The sequence below is a fragment of the Camelina sativa genome, chromosome 20, assembly GCF_000633955.1.
Source record: "Camelina sativa cultivar DH55 chromosome 20, Cs, whole genome shotgun sequence".
In the NCBI taxonomy this organism is placed as follows: Eukaryota; Viridiplantae; Streptophyta; class Magnoliopsida; order Brassicales; family Brassicaceae; genus Camelina; species Camelina sativa.
In genome coordinates this window covers 27666522-27683483 of record NC_025704.1, presented here as the reverse complement: position 1 = coordinate 27683483, position 16962 = coordinate 27666522, and the positions used below count along the sequence as shown (strand labels likewise).

The following is a 16962-nucleotide window of genomic DNA, read 5'->3' as shown; positions in this document are numbered from 1 at the left end:
TGCTTTCAATGTTGGGGACCGTGACACGATTTGCATAGGTGACTTGTCCCCGTCCCTTTCCACCATTAGAGCTCGCTCCACCACGACCCCTGCCTTGCAGACTACGACTCTTTGGTCTATCTCCCCACCATTTGGGATAGCCAATCACTGCGTAACAGTTGTCGATAGTATGACCATTCCGTAGAAGTTAGAGATATGATATCGATGAATTTCTGTGTATTGATGAAGTTGATGAAGATACATATATATAGAAGAACTAACCACAAACTAGAATCTAGAATCTAGGGAAATCTAACTAGTCATAACTACATACTCTTCTGTTGCGGAGAAGACGATAATGCAAAGAGCTTACAAAATATATACTTCGAATATGCTCAATAACTAAACCAAGTATAAACCATCCCAAATTGAGAGTTTATTAACCTCAATAAAAGGATTCACAAATGTCTTAGACTCATATCTACAATAATATCACAAGAATCTGTTATCTGTGTGTGAATTGTGATGATCTCCTCCTCTTCCATTTTGGTCACATGTACAACTATATATTCTAATTATGATGTAACATATCTTTTATTTTTAAGAAATAAAAATTAGAAATTTGTGTTTGCTTTTCCAAGTAGCATCCTTTTGCTTTAGACAGAACTATATTTTTCACAAAAAATTACAAATGCACAGATTCTTGCTGACAAACAATTACAGTGCTTACAAATGCACAAAGCTCATCCTCAAACTCAAAGTCAGCAAGAATCTGTGCATTTGTAAGCATTGTATCTTCAAACTTGAGGTCTTGTTTGAGCCATTGTTCTGTACATATCAAAATCTCAACCATATAGTGTGTGAGACAACTTCTATATGGGTTAATTAGCCTTCCACTAGTGCTAAAAGCACTTTCAGAAGCAACTGAAGACACCTGCATAGCAAATAAACCCCTAGCCATCTGAGATAAAATAGGATACTTGCCACTATTGACTTTTCACCAAGAGAGTACATCATACTCAATTCCCATCATCAAATCAGGATTCTCAACTTCTTCCCTGAGATAAGTATCCAATTCATTTGTGTTTCTAATTTCAATCCTCTTAAGCAGCGTATCATACTTATGGTCCACTGGGTTGTAGCCATCAAACTCATCTTGCATCGAGTCAAATACTCGGTCTGCTTATCTCTCTTGCGTATTCTGAGTTGAGGACTATGACTGAGAAAGTTTCTCATTTGCTGATGCGTTGGATCTTGTAGAATACTCTTTATACATATCACGAACGATATTCAGAACCGAATCATACAATGTCTTAGTTGTTAAACCCTCTTCCCCATATAGCTCCTCAAAACACAAATTTGCATATTGCATCTTCTTTCTCGGATCGAAGACACTGACAATAACTAACATCTTGTTGATGTTATGCAGGCCATCCCAATACTTGTCGAATTTGTCAAACATCTTCTCTGCATTTACTTTCACTTCATTATCAACATTATTACAAACCAACTGAATCTTCACTGCTATGTTAACTATCTCACCATAACACTTAAATGCATTCATAGTAGTAGAGGCGGATGCAACCAATGTCGCATGATAGAAGACATTTAGAAACTTCACTAACCTTTCAACTTTACACCAATCATTTTTCTGAGGAGGTCCAATCCTTTTCACTCCATTTTCAATCTCTAAAAAATGATCTTTATACAGCTTATCTCCAAACTCCATCCTATCAAATGCTCCTTTGAACTTTATTGCCCTAGTCAACATAAAAAATGTCGAATTCCATCTAGTGCAGACATCTAATGGAAAACTTCCCATTGAAAACCTACCGGAATCGACTCTCAACTGAAATGACTTCCTCCAATTTGGACCCGCTCTAACATATGAGATTGCATTGCGGACTGCAGCAACACTTGAATCAATTTCAGTCATACCGTCCTTCACTATCAAGTTAATGATATGCCCAACACATCTCAAATGCATAAAGTCCCCATCAAGAACCAGAGAATCTTCACTAATTAAAGAGAAAGCAGACTGAAACAGACTCAAAGCACTAGTATTAGCTGTTGCATTATCAACAGTAATAGTAAACAGCCTTTCTATCCCCCATTCAGCTAGACATTTCAGCAGTGTATTGGCGATTGTTTTACCTCCGTGATCTTCAACATGCTTGAATCCTATAATTAGCTTCTTTAGACGCCGATTCTTATCATTGTAGTGTGCAGTTATAACAATATAACTTGAACCTGTGAATAAAAAAAAACATTGATAAGCATCTTCACTAATTGAGTAAAAACATTGATGAGACTATAGTGATTTTGATTCAAAAAAACAGTACCGGTTATAGAGGAAACTCATATATCAGTTGTCAGTGAGACTCTTTGCTTGGTAGTGAGAAACCATTTTTTAAGAGTAGCTTTCCTCTCAGCAAACATCTTTACTACATCTCTTCCTGTTGTCCTTCTTGAATGAGGCTTGTATAGGTTTACCTAAATAGAAAAAATCAATTAGAATTATGTATATCAGGGCAAGATTATCTGTAGTATCTTATAAGGGGTTTGTTAAATACTGTTTGATTTTTTTTTTATGAATTAATTGTGTATTGTTTTGAATATAAGAACCCATGTTAAAATTTTCTCCTCCAATGGTAGGTTCTAATTTTGGGTCTCTTATTTTTGAAAATATTGTTTTTTGAAATTTAAATAGAATATAAGTGGTATAGAATATCAAGGATTACATTTATATGAGGAAAAAATCAATGTAATTTAGTATTCTACTACATAACATTTACAAGAAATTTACAATATATTGTAAAAGAAGAAAGAAAAAAAACTAAAGTTGTTGATTCTGGTTAAGCATTCTCAATAATCCACAAACAAAGCAGCCATGTCTCTCTCAACTTCTTCTCTTCACACAAAATATAAATCAACCAAGTGTGGCTTATCGGACGAGGCCATAAATCAAGAGCAGCCATGTCTTTAACCTCTTGTATTCCCGAAAGCTTCATGGCAACACAATAGAATTGAAGCGATTTCAGATGAGAAGAACTTACCAGCAAAAAGAAGGAACTCTGAAACTGGTTTTAGGGTTGAATTTGGCGTAAGAGAACTGGATTTTCGAACATGCAGAGAAGAAGTGAAGACGGATGCGGGAGAATGTAGTGACGAGAGAGGAGAGACTGTAGTAAATGCAATCCACAGGGCAAATCTTTGTAGAGAAGACGATTTGAAAATTTACAGAGTAAGAAGAGTGTAAAAGACAGAGGAGACTCTCCCTGTAGTGGTGTGACAACCCATCCCGTTGACCCTACTAGCCCACCGCTAGCTTGCCCCCATAGGCCCGAAGCTGGCCCTGCAGGGCATCGATCCTAACCTCTCAATTGGTGACAGCTTGTCCTGTAGGAAGGTTGTTAAAGGGTGGGGACCAGGGTTCGAGGAACGTCTGGCGCACCAATAACCTACTGTGGATTTGGATGAATAGTTCCATTCCACGGTGAGAATCCATTCCCTACAGGGCCAGCTTGGGGTCCATGGGGACGGCTAGCGGGGGGCTAGCAGAGTCCACAGACGGTCCATTGGGGTAGCTAGTGGGGGGCTAGTGGGTTCCGCGGGATAGGTTGTCATATAAAAAATTGATTTTTATGTGACAACACGTCCCGTGGACCCTGCTAGCCTCACTGCTAGCCGCCCCAATGGACCCCAAGCTGCCACCAATTGACCTGCAGATCAATTGGTGGCAGCTTGTCCTGTGGGAAGGTTGTTAAAGGGTGGGGACCAGGGTTCGAGGAACGTCTGGCGCACCAATAACCTACTGTGGATTTGGATGAATAGTTCCATTTGCCACGGTGAGGGGTTAGGATCGATGCCCTGCAGGGCCAGCTTGGGGTCCGTTGGGGCGGCTAGCAGTAAGGCTAGCGGGATCCGCGGGACGGGTTGTCACAAGTGGATTACAAATCTTCAGGAGCATAATATAAGGTTGTGTAGCATAACGAAGACAGTTACAGAGCAAGAGCAACACAAATCTACAGGCTCAATAACTTAAAAACCAGCTGCTCCACTAAGATCATCAGTTCACAAACTGAGGAGCATGGTCAATTAGGATGCAAGCTACTTAGGAAAGGGATTCACTAATGTCCGATTAGGATGAAAGCTACGTAGTCACCTATTTATATAGAGGAATCAAAGAAAACAGAAGAGTCTAGGGTGAAATGCAAACCTTAAAGCTGGTCAGGTCAGGTACTACGTAGTTTGGCAATTTATCTGGCTGCACAACATATCCATGCGACTTCCATTCCTAGTATATGGTCAAATGCTTTGTAAACCAACCCAATGTGCAAGAAGCAATCTCAGTAATCAAAAACAAATCTTCAAAGAGAAAAGCAACTCTAGAAAATGCAAACAAAGGAAAAGCCCTGATCAAAGCAAATATGATCAGAGAACAACTACAAGCCATCATATCACTAAAGCAATGGCAACATTTGAATGGAACAGAGAGTACTAAAGTCAAAACATTTTCAAAAGGACAATCGAAAGAGAGAGAGAAATCAAACTTAGGGATTGATCAAATTCAGAACAATAACTTTACCTTGACATCAAGCTGATGAAAATCAATCTTGAGACCTTTTTCTTGGTCCCTCAAGGATTTAACTGCTTTATGACCATCATCCACGTTTCTGGCTGTAAGAACAACAGTCAGTCCATGACCTGCAAGCTGCCTTGCAATCTCAAGTCCATTTCCAACCGGTCACCACTGCTACATTTTCACAAGACCACCACCTAAAAAATTACAAGTCACAAAAATCAAGAAGATGGCTTCAAAGGTATAGACTTTAATTCCAGTTTCTCCAAAATATATATACTGTTTTAGTCTAAACCCAGATCTATAAGTAATCCTAATTCAATCTGCTCAATATACTCTCTATCCCCAAATAGAAACCTAACTCATCAAACAATGCTGTGAGCCTGAGACTGTCGCAAAGTAAGTAAATGACGATGATCTTAGCCATATAAAGCAGCCGAATGATTGGAGAAACTACGTTGGAGTATTCATTACCTGTTGTGGTCAGAGTAAGGGATCGTCCAAAGGAATCAGGTCCTTCGATTCGAAACCTTCAAGCTTCTGATTCCAAATTCTTTTGACGTTTCGGGGATTCAATCGCAACCGAGAGAGAGAGAGAGAGAGAGAGAGAGAGAGAGAGAGAGAGAGAGAGAGAGAGAGAGAGAGAGAGAGAGAGAGAGAGAGAGAGAGAGAGAGAGAGAGAGAGAGAGAGAGAGAGAGAGAGAGAGAGAGAGAGAGAGAGAGAGAGAGAGAGAGAGAGAGAGAGAGAGAGAGAGAGAGAGAGAGAGAGAGAGAGAGAGAGAGAGAGAGAGAGAGAGAGAGAGAGAGAGAGAGAGAGAGAGAGAGAGAGAGAGAGAGAGAGAGAGAGAGAGAGAGAGAGAGAGAGAGAGAGAGAGAGAGAGAGAGAGAGAGAGAGAGAGAGAGGAAAAAAGAAAAAATCGAGCTGTCCCAATTTTTTTTTCCCATTTTGTATTTTTCTTTCGCCCAACAAAATACCGACACGTAGGGCCTCTTAAACCAAGTTTCAGTATCTTATACAGATCCATTTTTTCTTCATTTCTGATTAATTTTTTTTCAACAAAACTCTAACATCTCCTCTATGAACCCCCCGATGGAGAAGGTCTTAGAGTCATGTATATTAAAACAAGTCGCAAAATAAGATAGAAGCATCACCTTGTTGCAAAAGTGTTTAAGTGTCATTCCTTCTACAAACGACAATGGTAACTCTCCTATCACCACCATTTCATTCAATGTTTCTCTAAAAATATGCTCAGACACTTTTCCAGACTGTAAATTCCCATCTTTATTAATAATTTGTTGACCTTCACTAGGATTTTAACATTCTTCCCATGCTTTGTATGCCTTGCAGATTTTTAGATGATTCCACAAGGTTTTGTCCCTGATTTTGTTGGACAACTCAACTCCTTTTCACAATAATTGCAGTTACCTTTGTCACGGTTTTCCTTCAATCTTGTGAAGTGTTGCCACACATTTGATCTTGGGTTGAGAATCCTTGGAGACTTAGACTCAGGTTTCTCAGACTAGGAACTGCTGTCGCGTGTTTGTTTCTTTTTCCCCCTTCGGTTAGACTCAGGTGTTAAAAACTCTTCTTCTTCGTGTATATCTCTCTCTTCATCATCAAAAATTGGAGATGATGAGTCCATCTATACATTCAAACCAAAACGCATCATCAATAAAAATCATCATCAAGCAAGGCTCGGCCAAAAATCAAGCCGCATCATCATTAATATTCAAAAATTGTATCCGTATAATTGCTTAAATAACAGTCAAGAAAACAGTTTCTCCATCAAAAAGAAAAAGTGTAATAGACAAATACTTGTGAAATTGTAATCAATCAAAACCAAGTTGCTTCACAACAAAAGACAAACACTTACCATCAGAGCAAGAGCAAAGAACAAGAACATTATATAGGTTCAGAAGATGCAGAGTAAGAAGACAAACCTTCGATTTTTGCCGTGAAGTTTCAGAAGGAGGGGAAGATGCGACAACTCTTGGTGTCTCCAGTTTGAATAATTGGGGATGATCTCTATTTTAAATAATTGGGGATGGGAAACCGAACAGACTCGTAGAAAAAAGAGGAAAAATCGAAATTAGGGATTTTAGTTAGGGAAAAATGTCATTAAAATCATGAACTTTCAAATTTTGGCCATTTAAAACATGAACTTTGTTGTAGGCCATTTAAAACATCAACTTTCGTTGACTAGATTTTTTAAACATGAAGTTTCGTTGACCAGGCCAAAATAGACATGACGTTAAATCCGATAGTTGACCTACTAACAGATGTTACTATGCCGTTAATCACTCCGTTACTGACAAAACGACATCGTTTTAATTGAAGTTTTAGTTTGAAATAATGTCATTTAAACCATGAACTTTTAAATATAGGCCATTTAAATCATGAACTTGTAAATGTATGTCATTTAAACCATGAACTTTTAATTTATGTCATTTAAACCATGAACTCGCCCTGGGCATTCGGTAAAAACCAGACAACCAAAAATATTTGGTTATCGGAGCAAATCGAAGAGAGAAAGCTTAATCGTTCGGTGCAATTGATTTGAATAACCGGATTTTGGTTTGACTCGGTAATCGAATCGATTGGTTTATTAGAAACTGTAGAAGTATATAAGCTTAATCGGCTAACCCGTTTAACCCTAGTTTAGTTTATCTCTTCTTTCTTCGACTCTGCCTCATGATGCGATTCTGAGAAAGAGAGAGAAGAACATCAGTTCATCATTCTTTTTCGATCTTTGTCATGTATTTTGTGTCTTTTTGTTTTTTTCTTGAGTCTTTTTCATTTATTAGGACACTACACTAGAGTCTGAAGGATTGATCATCTTGTTTTAGGATACTGCACTAGAGTTTGAAAGATTGATCACCATTTTTATGTATTATGGTTTACATAACATAAATTTGAAAGTTCATGGTTTAAATGACATACATTTACAAGTTCATGATTTAAATGACATATATTTACAAGTTCATGGTTTAAATGGCCTGTATTTAAAAGTTTATGGTTTAAATGACACTTAAAACTTCCATTAAAACGACGTCGTTTTGTTAGTAACGGAGTGATTAACGGCATAGTAACGTCTGTTTGTAGGTCAATTATCGGATTTAACGTCATGTCTTTTTTGGCCTGATCAACGAAACTTCATGTTTAAAAAAACTAGTCAACGAAAGTTAATGTTTTAAATGGTCTACAACAAAGTTCATGTTTTAAATGGCCAAAATTTGAAAGTTCATGATTTTAATGACATTTTTCCCATTTTAGTTATAGGGATTTAAGGATTTAGGTATATAATATGTATTGTGAGTATTATGTTCGGGTATCGGGTAAAACCCGAACTCGATCGGATATCTGATCCTTAAATGTATTACATTCGTTTGGGTTTTACACACTACCCGAACCCAACTCAAACCTGCTACATCGAGTAGGGTTCGGGTTCCTCTGTTTCGGGTTCAAGGTAATATGCCTAGGGCTAATCCTACATTACTGGAAAAAAACGTTGTCGTTTTGACCGTTTACAACAAAACGAGTTAATGACGGTTCGATCTAATAAGGTCACATGTAGTTATAGTGCACCGCGAAACAGAGGAATAAAAATAAAAATCACACTCAAACACAAAAGAATCCCCAAAAATCAACAGGTGGCTAAGCTTTTTAGGGTTTTCGTCGTCACTGGGAAAAGAGAGGACGAGAGATCCTCCACTAATTTCAAAAAAAAAAAAAAGCTAATCTTCTTTATTCGTTTTAGCGAATCGATTCGTTTTCTGGGTTCAAGTATCAAATTCTTCTGTGGTTTCGTTTCTTGATTTGTGGTTTCTCTCTTTTTGGAAAATTTTGAAACGATGGGAAGAGGCAAGTTCAAGGGTAAACCTACCGGCCAACGCCGATTCTCCAGTGCTGCTGATATTCGTAAGTAATCTTTTAGTTATGAATCGTTCTCTTTGATTCAATCTTGATTTTTTTTTTGGGGAGTTTTGGTATTTGCCCTAATTGGTTTTGCTTCGATTTTAGCCCTTTTGGAATCGTGAGATTGTTTTAATTCGTTTCGTTGAATTGAATTAGTTGATATGCGTAAGGTTTGGTAATATTTTCGATTTTTTTTTTTTATTGTTCTGCTGTTCAAGTCCTGTAGATTTATATGAGTTTGATGATCATTGAGTATTCCAGAAGTTTAGGTTTGGTTAATATCAGAGAGAGCTCGAACCAGTTTTTCGTGTTTGCTTGATTTTGGAAGTGTATGTATACACCGGTTTAGTTCTTATCATTTTGCTCATGCCTTTCTGACTGGTCGAGGCTCGTTTGCTAGATTTATCCTTATCAGTGCTTTGCCTTTGTATAATGAAGCTTTTAAATTGGATGAGTTCATTGGATTGTCACTTGTTTGAACAAGTGATGTATAAAATTTTTTGGCTAGGATGGTTTATTGGTCTATGATCATAGGGTTTTCATTAGAAGTTTCGTGTAATCTGGTCCAGTTTTGGGTTTTCTGAAGCTGTAAATTGAGAGTTGTGTGGATCAATATTAGAGTTTTAAACTTTTGCTTCTCTGTGTGCTTTGTAGTTGCTGGTACTTCTGCTGCACGTCCTCGATCATTCAAACAGGTATTTTTGTAGTTTTCTTTTTACATTTTTGATACTTTTTGTTGATGTGTGTGTCTGGGGGGTGAATCATTTGTCCTTTTTAATGACATTATCAGAAAGAAGCTGAATACGAAGAAGATGTTGAAAACGAGTCAGAAGAGGAATCTGAAGAAGAGTCCGAAGATGATGCTGATGTGAGTGAAAATCCTGCATGTTATTTGTTATGCGGCCTCATCTAGTTTCGTTGTTGTACAATTCATCTTGACGTTGTATGTAATATCAGGTGAAGAAGAAAGGAACTGAAGCGGTAATTGAGGTTGATAACCCTAACAGAGTAAGACCAAAGACCTTAAAAGCAAGAGACCTCGATGTAAGTCATCTATTTAGTAGTCAGTCAGTTTCTGTAAATCTGTAATGTATGTTTGTCTTTGTAACGAAAGATTTTCTTTCTGTTCTTCCCATTTGTTAGGCTAGTAAAACCACTGAACTCTCAAGGCGTGAAAGGTCTGTTACTTCTTCGAGACACTCTTAATAGGTTATCATTCAACAATTCTTGTTCAGGAACCCTCTAAATATTATTGTCTTGAAATTAATTTTGTAGAGAAGAGCTTGAGAAGCAGCGAGCTCATGAGCGATACATGAGGCTGCAAGAGCAAGGCAAGACCGATCAAGCAAGGAAGGACTTGGGTAAACAAACAATAAATCTCTTGTTCTCTCAGTTGCCTCTTCTCTACGTTTCCAAATTGGCTTATTGATTATCTTGTGTTTGTACAGATCGTTTGGCTCTGATTCGCCAACAGAGAGAAGAAGCTGCCAAGAAGCGAGAAGAGGAAAAAGCCGGTATAAACACCTCTGAAACACCATTTATTTGTGATGCTTTTGTGTGACAAACAGAAACTCATCTGATCGTGTAATGTTTTGTGGTTCATTGCAGCAAGAGACGCTAAGAAAGTCGAAGGGCGCAAATGAGAGTTGTAATCACTCAAAGATCTACCTACTATGCCATTAAGTTGTGTTGTTTTTACATTTTCTTCCGTTGATAAAAAGATAATGTCTCTGTTATTCTACTAAGGATTCTTGTTATCTCTCGATCTTTCAATACATTTGTTAAGTTTGGTTTTAAAAGGGAATGCCCAGCCCTAGCCATTATTAAATGAGTAAGGATTTGGATGTAGTTAATTCATTAATGAATTTAAATTTATCTTGATCGTAGCATTGATCTGGAGAAGTCTCTATTAATTAACTAGCAAAGAAAACAAAAACACTGGCAATCTCAATATCGTTGTCGTGTTAAGGAAAATTGGTGAACGGCGACGTATCGATAAGTAAAGGTTGAAGTCTCTCAAGCGACATCATTTCGGGACTGAGCTGAGTGTTTCTCGAAGATTCTCTGAAGAGTCATTGTTGCTTGAAGACGCTATCAGCGTTTGTTTGGTTTAGTCTAAAGCTTCTCGTTTTGTTATGTTTATGTCAAAACTTGAAACCATGCCTTATATACTTCAGAGCTATAGTTAGTTCTTGTTTTTGGTTTTCCTTTTGCTCTGATTGTGGATTTGTGAATGTCTTGTTCTGGTTGTTGAATCAACTTAATGAAACCAGGGTTAAGGAATCGAAGATGATGAATGAGCTGTTTCTACAATCTGTTAAAGACTGTGCTGGCATCTGTCATCCTGATTGCAAACGAGCAAGCAAGGAGCGAGAAGATTAAGGTAACTTATCTACTTTCTTAGTCTTGACGTGCTTCCTTTCTGTTTGTCAAAGAATCTAGAGCAACTCACTTTTTCATTTGTTTTTTTGCTTTTGGTCTTTGCAGATGCATCTGAACATGCAGCTATGGTAGCGGTGAATTTGATCAGCTCTGCACGGGTTATCCTCAAGCTCGACTCTAAGTATACTGAGTACTCAGCTCAGTATTTGGTGGATAACGCTGGCAAGGGGGAAGACGAGCATGGAGAAATGGATCAGCAAAGCTCTGAGTTCACTATCGAAAACATTCTTCGGTATATGGTGGAAAATGTTTGGATCAAGAAGGAAGATAGGCAGAGAGCAATTGATCAACAACGCCGTAATCTCACTGTCAAAGAGTGCCCTCGAATGTGCTTTCAAAAATGAGTTGCCAAGAAGAGAACATTGGGGACATTTGGGATGCACCTTCAAGGCTCCTCCATTTGGTTGTCACTTTCCTCGCGTTCCCATGAAAGGAGAAGTGATTGAGGCTGAGAATTTGGATGAAGCAGTGAAGCTGTTTATGGAACAACCAGTTGGAGCGAGACTGCATATGTTCAGTCCAGAGATTGAGAGTGTTGGAGAGGTAAAGTCTTGTTAGTGAAATTTCAAAGTTTTCAGAGATTAATAATGACAAAGAGTTTGATCTAATCTTGTTCAATTTTTGTGTGGTGGTAGGAAATTTATGAAGGTCCGTCAGGTAATGGAACACGATATGTTGGACTTAGAGATGTGATGATAGTTGCTGCGAAGATGATCGAGGGAGACCTTGTTGTGACTGTGAAGCTATGCTACAAGAAGAAGACTTCGTTTGTCAAAGTGTCTGCGAGACTTATGCGGCTCCAGCTTAAAGGTGATGACGAGTCTCAGGTCAAAGAGCCAACAGGTCTGCTTGTTGACTTCTGTGTCCCGCGCTTATCTATCAATTAATACAAGTGATATATGAGATCTTGGTAAGTATCTGGAGAAATTTATGCTAGTTGTGGAACTTTGTTTGTTGGTGCTATATTAAAAATGTTTTTTATCAGACTTACTATCTGTGTGTCTTGAAAACGCTATGTTTGTTTGTTGTCTGATATAAAGATTGTTTCATGAGACTTTTATCCGTGTTTTAAAGAAGCTGTTGCTACTTTCTAAAGATAAAATTCAGAATCTTTTTTTTTTTCGTCGAAAATAGTATGAATGAATATATATAATCAAGATACAATTGGTTCACAAAGCCATGGTGGCTGGCTGAGAAAAACAACCAGAAAAGTAAGAAGAAGAATTACATCCATAATCTGGCTAATAAGTGTGCTACATTATTAAAACAACGCTTTGCAAACACAAATTGACAAAAGTTAAACTTGGTGCTCCAGTAACATATATCTTGGAAACCACTAGTGATATCTGTTTGTTTGTAGTTTATAATTTTTGTTAAAACTTCCTAATCACCTTCAAAACTATAAAGCTCAGAATCGATCTGCTGAATGTGGCAGTAAATTAGACATCCAAATCCTTATCCTTTTCGTAGCGACTTTTAAATGTGTGTGCGTGTTTCTGGTTCAAAGTCGGTCTTATTGTGTAGTGATTTTAACAAACTAAGGATACAATCGAACATGCCATTTTGTAACTATGAATACAATTTCTAAAAGATTGGAAAACAGACTAGAGTGCTAAAAGATTCGACAGATTTAATTGTTTTTTCTATCTAAAACTGTGCAATTTTCTTGAATCATTTAGGTGCATTTTTCTTGAATGAAATTTCGATACAAATTGACCAATTCCATGATCCACAAATGGTTGGATGAACGAATGTTTTATTATTTTTTTTGTTGATTGAGATAAATTACTGATTTTATCCTATATGTATGATTTTAAGTTTATGGACTCTCGTGTAACAGTCAGTTTGGAATTAACCTGTGTATTGGTTTAGTGGTCAAAATCTCGTGTTTAAACTTTAAATGGTGTTTTTTGATTAAAAAAAAAAAAAAAAAAAAACTTTAAATGGTGTTTTTGCACAAAACTCTTTTTCTTTTTTAACATTCGGTAAATACGCGAGCCCTTTTCTAATTTATTTATAATTTAATATCAAATTATACTCGATATATCACATATGTATCAAATCAAATTATTTGTATCATGATCACAAATTAATAAAAAAAAATTATATTAATCTGTTGAGAGTGTTGACACCACTATAAGCTTTCACATAACAAGTACAAGCCCTTTGAAATTAAAACCTTTTCTTTTAATTTGTTGAAAGTGTTGCAAGCAGATGAACCGATCGATTTGTTCATCTTGCCAAGTCTAGAGAAACTGTTTCATTGCCAAAGCTTTTCCTTATCTCTGTATCTAATCAACTAGTTTTTCTTTTCAAATCATCGAAATCACGTCTTGCGTTTGAGAGCTCCAATGACGGTGAGTCTGGTGGATCACATTTATCACCGGTAAGAAAGTTGCAGCAATCGATATTTCTCTCCCAATTCTGATTTCTCAAGAAAAATATGCTGATTGAAGAAAGTTGGACTTTATCAAAAAGAAAAAAAAGTTGCAATTCATCTTTTGTAGTTGTAGACATATTTTTTTTTTCTGAAATCTTTCAAAATTCTACCTCTATAGGTATGATTTTATTAGTCATATTTTTCAACTAAAAAACAAAAGAAAAGTCTTCTAGAAGCATTCAAAGTAGTATTTTTTAAAAAATTGTGATATATTGAATAACAAAAGATTTCAATTAAGTTTTATAAATTACTAATAGAATAACAAGAGATTGTATGTTATTTTAAGTGATTTTACATAAATTTCAAATTGAATAAGATTTTTGAAAAAAACTAAAAATCCTAATTGAATAACAAGAGATTTCAAAAATAATCAAAAATCTATAAAAACACAAGTTCAATACCCCTCACATCGCACTGTAGAAGTTGTACTCGAGAAACGTTTTAAAGGAAAACTGGGAAACGTCGACGTATCTGAGGAGTAAAAAGTTGAAGTCTCTCAAACGACATCGTTTGGGGATTGAGCAGAGGTGAAAATAGGGTTTCTTGACCACTCCTCTCATTTCTCTGTGTTTTTTTCTCGTCTGCGACAGTCTCCTTCTGATCCTCGTCTCTCTCTGTGTGTCTCCTCCTCCGGTAATTTTTCTCTCGATTTTCTTTCTTCTTCTTACGGATCCTGCTCGTGATTTAGCCTTTCCCAGTGCGATTATTGGAAAAAAATGAACTTTTGAAGTTACGTTTTAGGGTTTAGAGTCTAAAAAGCTTATTTGGTTGTTATGTTTATGTCAAAACTTGCAAACATGTTGATACTTGAGCTATAGGTTAGATCTTGTTTTCTGATTGTGTTCTTCTTCTGCTCTGGATTTATGAATGTGTTTTGCTTCTGCTTGTTTCTACAATCAGGGATAAGAGTAATCGAAGATGATGACCGATCTGTTTTTACAATCTGCTAGAAGAACTGCTGGCCTCTGTCATCCTGATTGCGAACGAGCAAACAATGCGCGAGAAGATTACGGTAACTTATCTTATCTAGAATCAATGAGAAATTTACTTTCTTTTCATCGTTTATAGAAACTGTGATGTGGTTTTTAACTTTTAACTGATGCTGAATCATATGAATTGACTACAACTGTTTCTTTGGTCTTTGCAGATGAATCTGAACATGCAGCTATGGTAGCGGTGAATCTGATTAGCTCTGCACGTGTTATCCTCAAGCTCGACTCTGCGTTTACTGAGTACTCAGCTCAGTATTTGGTGGATAACGCTGGCAAGGAAGACGTGCAGGGAGAAAGCTTCACTATCGAAAACGTTATTCGGTACATGGAAGAACATGTTCAGACCAAGATGGAGGATAGGCAGAGTGAAATTGATCAAGAACGCCGTCAGCTCACTGTCAAAGACTGCCTTGAATGTGCTTTCAAAAATGGGTTGCCGACAAGAGGACTTTGGGGACATTTGGGATGCACCTTCAAGGCTCCTCCATTTGCTTGTCACATACCTCGTGTTCCCATGAAAGGAGAAGTGATTGAGGCTGAGAATTTGGATGCAGCAGTGAAGCTGTTGATGAAACAACCTGTGGGAGCGAGACTGCATCTGTTCAGTCCAGAGATCGATCGTGTTGGAGAGGAGGTAAAGTCTTGTTAGGGAATTTTCAGAAGTTTTCAGAGATTAATAATGACAAAAGATTTTGTTCTAATCTTTGTTTAATTTTTGTGTGGTAGGGACTATATGAAGGCCCTTCAGGTGATGGAACACGATATGTTGGGCTTAGAGATGTGATGATAGTTGCTGTGGAGAGGATCGACGGAAGTCCTGTTGTGACTGTGAAGCTATGCTACAAGAAGAAGACTTCGTTTGTCAAAGTGTCTGCGAGACTTGTGCTTCTCCCGCTTAATGGTGATGACGAGTCTCAGGTCAAAGAGCCAACAGGTCTGCTTGTTGACTTCTGTGCCCCGCGCTTCTCTATCAACTAAAACAAGCGATGAGATCTTGATAAGTGATCTGGAGAACTTTATGCTAGTTACGGAACTTGTTTGTTGGTCCTAATATTAAGAATGTTTTTATCAGACTTATTTTCTGTTTAATAAGTTAAGTACCTTGAAAACCCTATGTTTGTTGTGGAACTCAGTTTGTTTGTCTGAAATTAAGATTTTCTTATGAGACTTTCATCGGTGTTTGGTGTTTTTAAGAAGTTAATCGCCTTTTTTTGTGTGTTCAGAGTTGGGTCCTATTGTGCAGGCCAGGTAGTAACCATGATTTTAAGAAATTAGAGATAAAATACAACATGCTATTTTGTGTGTAATGGTCTATATCGTTGCAACGGTCTATATTTAAGTGAGTTCTCAAGTTTGTATGACTTATGAGATGATTGCATTAAACTAGGTCTCTGGTCCATCACATACAATTATTCTGGATTTTCTAGCCATAGAATGGATTTTAGAGTTATAATAGTACGTGTCACGTGAAATTAACGTCAAAAGGAAAGAACCTAATCTATTTCTTAGGCAATAATAAAAATTCCTCAACTCACATGGCAAAGACTAACTGACATGGAGGAGAAGTGATCACTAGGCATATCAATTAGGGTTAAACTCCGCGAGCAAGTCCTGGAAAAGACCGGGTTTAGACTCAAATATATGTTTAGAAAAAATTGGGTTTTTTTGGGCGGAGCCCATTTGGGCTGTATGATTTTTCGGGTTTGATCTGATCGGGATTGGACCAATCCGAAAAGCCCTTAAATAGATATATTTTTATTTTTTGTTAATATTTTTCTTTGATTAGAATATTTGATTAATTATTTCTTGTAAGTAAAATTTAAAATTCTAATTCTAGTTTTCATATTTATTTAAAAACCTTACTTATTACTTTTAAAATCTTTATCTATGATATTTTATATGATTTTCTATATTGTTTTATTTGGTTCAAGTATAAAAAATTATTTGGTTTTTGATAGAATGGTCCCTCTTCAAAGCCAAAGAGATGTGTTATGTTTAACACATGAACAAGTAACCAAAGAGATAAACTCTGTTTTGTCAAATTTCAAGTCTATTCCATTAACGTGACACTGAAGTCTTTAAATACACAAACGAAACAAAACAGATTGTTAACCAACCCTAGAAACAAGGAATATGATTACTAAAATGGGAATATGGAATCGTGGACTTGATATCCTAAACTAAGGAATCCACTAAGCATCTTCTCTAGTTTGGTTCGGTTATGATCTTATCAATACTCCCATCCTCCAAAGAACCTTTGTCCTCAAGGTTCGACACAAAACAACGAGTTGTGTAAATCTTCTTATCACGTAGTGGTGGTGGTTTTCCAGGACCTGGTTCATCTTCGCCGAGCTTGGTTGGTGTTGGGGTCGGTGGTTCACGCCTTTGAAATGGACGCGTCGGAGCAGAATTGGCAGGCCTGTATGTTTTGTAAGAAACACTTCTGACCCAAAGACGTGTGATAAGGGCTTCAACATGATCAGATCCGTCACTGAACTCATGTAGTGGTACGATCTTCCTTCGTGAAGGCGCAAAACTTGAATCATGCATAACCTCATCGAAAGAAAATGTGTCTAACTTGATCCTTGAGTCGATGACTTGAATATTTTTT

The 16962-nt window shown here is 37.1% G+C and overlaps 2 protein-coding genes and 1 pseudogene across 2 annotated transcripts; all 3 read left to right on the top strand.

Moving 5' to 3' along the window:
• On the top strand, positions 8198–10327 carry LOC104771854 (28 kDa heat- and acid-stable phosphoprotein-like). The gene is made up of 8 exons (XM_010496456.2): positions 8198–8480; positions 9132–9172; positions 9268–9345; positions 9435–9521; positions 9621–9655; positions 9753–9838; positions 9926–9991; positions 10086–10327. Exons 1-8 carry the CDS (start codon positions 8414–8416, stop codon positions 10118–10120), a joined length of 495 nt encoding a protein of 164 aa, XP_010494758.1. The 5' UTR covers positions 8198–8413; the 3' UTR covers positions 10121–10327.
• On the top strand, positions 10475–11973 carry LOC104771852 (annotated as a pseudogene).
• Positions 13883–15524, top strand: LOC104771851. The gene is made up of 4 exons (XM_010496454.1): positions 13883–13992; positions 14260–14371; positions 14507–14985; positions 15078–15524. Exons 2-4 carry the CDS (start codon positions 14278–14280, stop codon positions 15327–15329), a joined length of 825 nt encoding a protein of 274 aa, XP_010494756.1. The 5' UTR covers positions 13883–13992; positions 14260–14277; the 3' UTR covers positions 15330–15524.